This window comes from Octodon degus, unplaced genomic scaffold (genome assembly GCF_000260255.1).
Source record: "Octodon degus isolate 3935 unplaced genomic scaffold, OctDeg1.0 scaffold00136, whole genome shotgun sequence".
Classification (NCBI taxonomy): Eukaryota; Metazoa; Chordata; class Mammalia; order Rodentia; family Octodontidae; genus Octodon; species Octodon degus.
The window spans coordinates 1,749,363-1,752,137 of NW_004524712.1; the positions used below are offsets into that span (position 1 = coordinate 1,749,363).

The 2,775-nt window shown below is 44.4% G+C and overlaps 1 protein-coding gene across 1 annotated transcript in view; it reads left to right on the forward strand.

Annotated features, from left to right (window-relative positions):
- The window catches only part of Stt3a (STT3A, catalytic subunit of the oligosaccharyltransferase complex), a 32,432-nt gene that overhangs the window by 12,399 nt on the left and 17,258 nt on the right, over positions 1–2,775 (forward strand). Inside the window, exons 7-8 of the mRNA XM_004641387.3 lie at positions 587–693; positions 1,810–1,974. Coding sequence (XP_004641444.1) covers positions 587–693; positions 1,810–1,974 — 272 coding nt within the window. The remainder of the gene's footprint in view (positions 1–586; positions 694–1,809; positions 1,975–2,775) is intronic.

Below are 2,775 nucleotides of genomic sequence, written 5' to 3' on the forward strand. Positions count from 1 at the left end.
GGGTGGGGCTGGCACAGCATGTGCTGTTGGGGATTGAACCATGGTCCCCAGCGACTGCCTAAGCTTGCCTAAGCTGGCACTTTAGACCACTGAGCTATCTCACTAGCCTGGAAGTAGCAAATTTTGATTTGGGAATCAAGAAAGGCTTTTTGGGAGTAGTTGTTGAACTGGCCCTGGAGTTGGAATCCATTAGGCAGATATTAAGGAGAGCACCAGGCAGCCGTAATTGCCAGCTTACGTTCACATGCAGAGGTAGGCTAGTGCGTGATGGTATGAGATGTTTCCAGGACTAGCAGGAAATTTAATTCCTGGAACAGTAATGATGATGCCTGACATTTACTGTATACTTACTGTATGCGGGGTAGTGTTCTAAGTGTTTTATGTGAATTGGTCATGTTTGTCTTCACAATGGTGATAGCAAATAAATTCTATTACAGGCTCCTTTTATAGGAAACTGAGATAAGGGGCAATAAATTGTGCCTAAACTATAGCTCTGAGGTATGAATCTAGATATATTTCAGGGCAGTTTTTTAACCACTCTGCTAGCATGACCTCTCCTGGCATTTTTGGTGTGTGTGTTCTCCAGGGATTGCCATCTTTTGCATGCTGCTCACCTACTACATGTGGATCAAGGCAGTGAAGACTGGTTCCATCTACTGGGCAGCCAAGTGTGCCCTTGCTTATTTCTACATGGTAACTTTTTCATTTTGTTCTTCTGTGCTGGGCGTACAACCTATCATGCGTTCTAGGCAGGTGCGTTTTCACTGAACTATGCCACCAGCCCCTTTACATGTTTTTAATTTCTTTTTTCTTTCTTTCTTTTTTTTTTTTGCTGGCTCAGGCTGCCTTAAGGGTGAGTCTGGTAAGGCATGTGGAGCTGGGGAGCCAAGGCCGTATCCTGTGCCTGACTGCGTTTGCATAAGCAGGCACTTAAACAACAGAGCTAACCAGCAGGCCCCCACGTGTTTTTAACTTCCGAAGTTCTTCAAATACTGTACATCCTATGAGTACATGTCAGTGGACCCACCTTCTTTTCTAGTAGATTGCTTTAAATTTTTCCTTTTCAAATGTGTTTCTTCTGTTCAGTCTTACCTAGACACTTAGACCTTCTTCCCTCAGCTGATTTGAGCTGCTCACATGTCCTTAAATGCTCTGTGGGATAGTACAGTGTGCTGTGTAGATGAACCCTGGGGCTTGGGGATGCCTTGTTGTATGATCATAATGTCAGTATCATAAAGGAGAGGTTAGTTTGCAGTTGTGGGTTTGAATATGATTTTTTTCTGTTTAAATTAGTACTTTATGCTTTTTTTTTTTGTGGAACCGGGAATTGAACTCAGACCCGTGCACTTGCCAGGGAGGCGCTTATTCTACTGAGCCATCTCCCCAGCCCAATACTTTATACTTTTTAAGCCACTGAGCATAAATAAAGTTTATAGTTAATGGAAAGAGATGTTCTTTACAATGGCCACAGCTGCCCACATGTGGTGGCTCATGCCTGTAATACCAGCACTCTGGAAGCCTGTGGTAGTAGAATCACAGGTTTGCGTCCATCATCAGCAATTTAGCGAGACCTTTATGTTAAAATTTTAATAGTAGAGCTGGGACTATAACTTAGTGTGAAAGTGCTCGGTTCAGCCCGCAGTACTGGGGGTAGGGGGCCACAGGTGCTGTCCAAAGGCGGTGATGGTGAACCTTTTAGAGCTTCCATGGGTGAGAAACAGCTGGGTGCAGCACATGTGCCACACGCTTGTCACCGCTGTCCTGAGGTGTGGTGGTGCTCAGAAGAACCGTTCTTTCCACCTGCTGCAGGTCTCTTCCTGGGGAGGCTATGTGTTCCTGATCAACTTGATCCCTCTCCACGTCCTGGTGCTGATGCTCACAGGCCGTTTCTCCCACCGGATCTACGTGGCCTACTGTACCGTTTACTGCCTGGGCACCATTCTTTCCATGCAGATCTCCTTTGTGGGCTTCCAGGTGAGCCCTAGACTGAGGAGGGATTTCAGCTTCTTCCACTCCTTCTAAGTGGGCCCAGCTAGATTGATTGCTCTTGGATCATATTATGAGTAAAAACTATTTATAGCTTTGCTCTTAGACTGCTTATGTTAATTGAAGCAACAAAATTACTGGTCATTAAGTCTAGGAGTGTGTTAAGATTTACTCAGTGAATTTTGAATTTAATGGCTCTTTGGCTTAGGTTTGTGAGAAGGAAAGGATGTTTTGATTGAACTGAATTGGTGTTACTGATGAAAGTTATGATTTTAAAAAGACCCCGTAATTTCCAGCCCCTTTTAATGCTAATGACCTCATTTAATAGCAGTGAATTTGATCTTAATAGGACCGATGTGTAAATCTTTCAGGGAGTGGAGCATAAACCTTTAACCACATTAACTATACTCCATAGGGCTTAACAGCTCTTAAAAACATAATATGATGTGTTTGATTTCTCCTTATGGATCTTATAAAAGTGGATTTGTTTATTTATTTATTTTTTTAAATGAATTTAGGATAGGGTGCATAGGGTGTACAGGGTCTCATCTCACTACATAGATCGGACTTGTAGTGATTTTGCTGTTTTCAGCCTCCCAAGGCTGGGATTATGGGTGGGTACCACCACGCCCAGTCTCAGTCACCATCTCAGTGCACCCTGGGGGCCGGGCTGGCACTGTACACTGGGGATCAAACCCCAGTCACTGTGCTCCGCCAAAGCAGGTGCTTTAGTCTGCTGAACTGTCTGGCTGGCCCCTGAATCTTTATTTAGAAGTCAGCAGGGGCTGG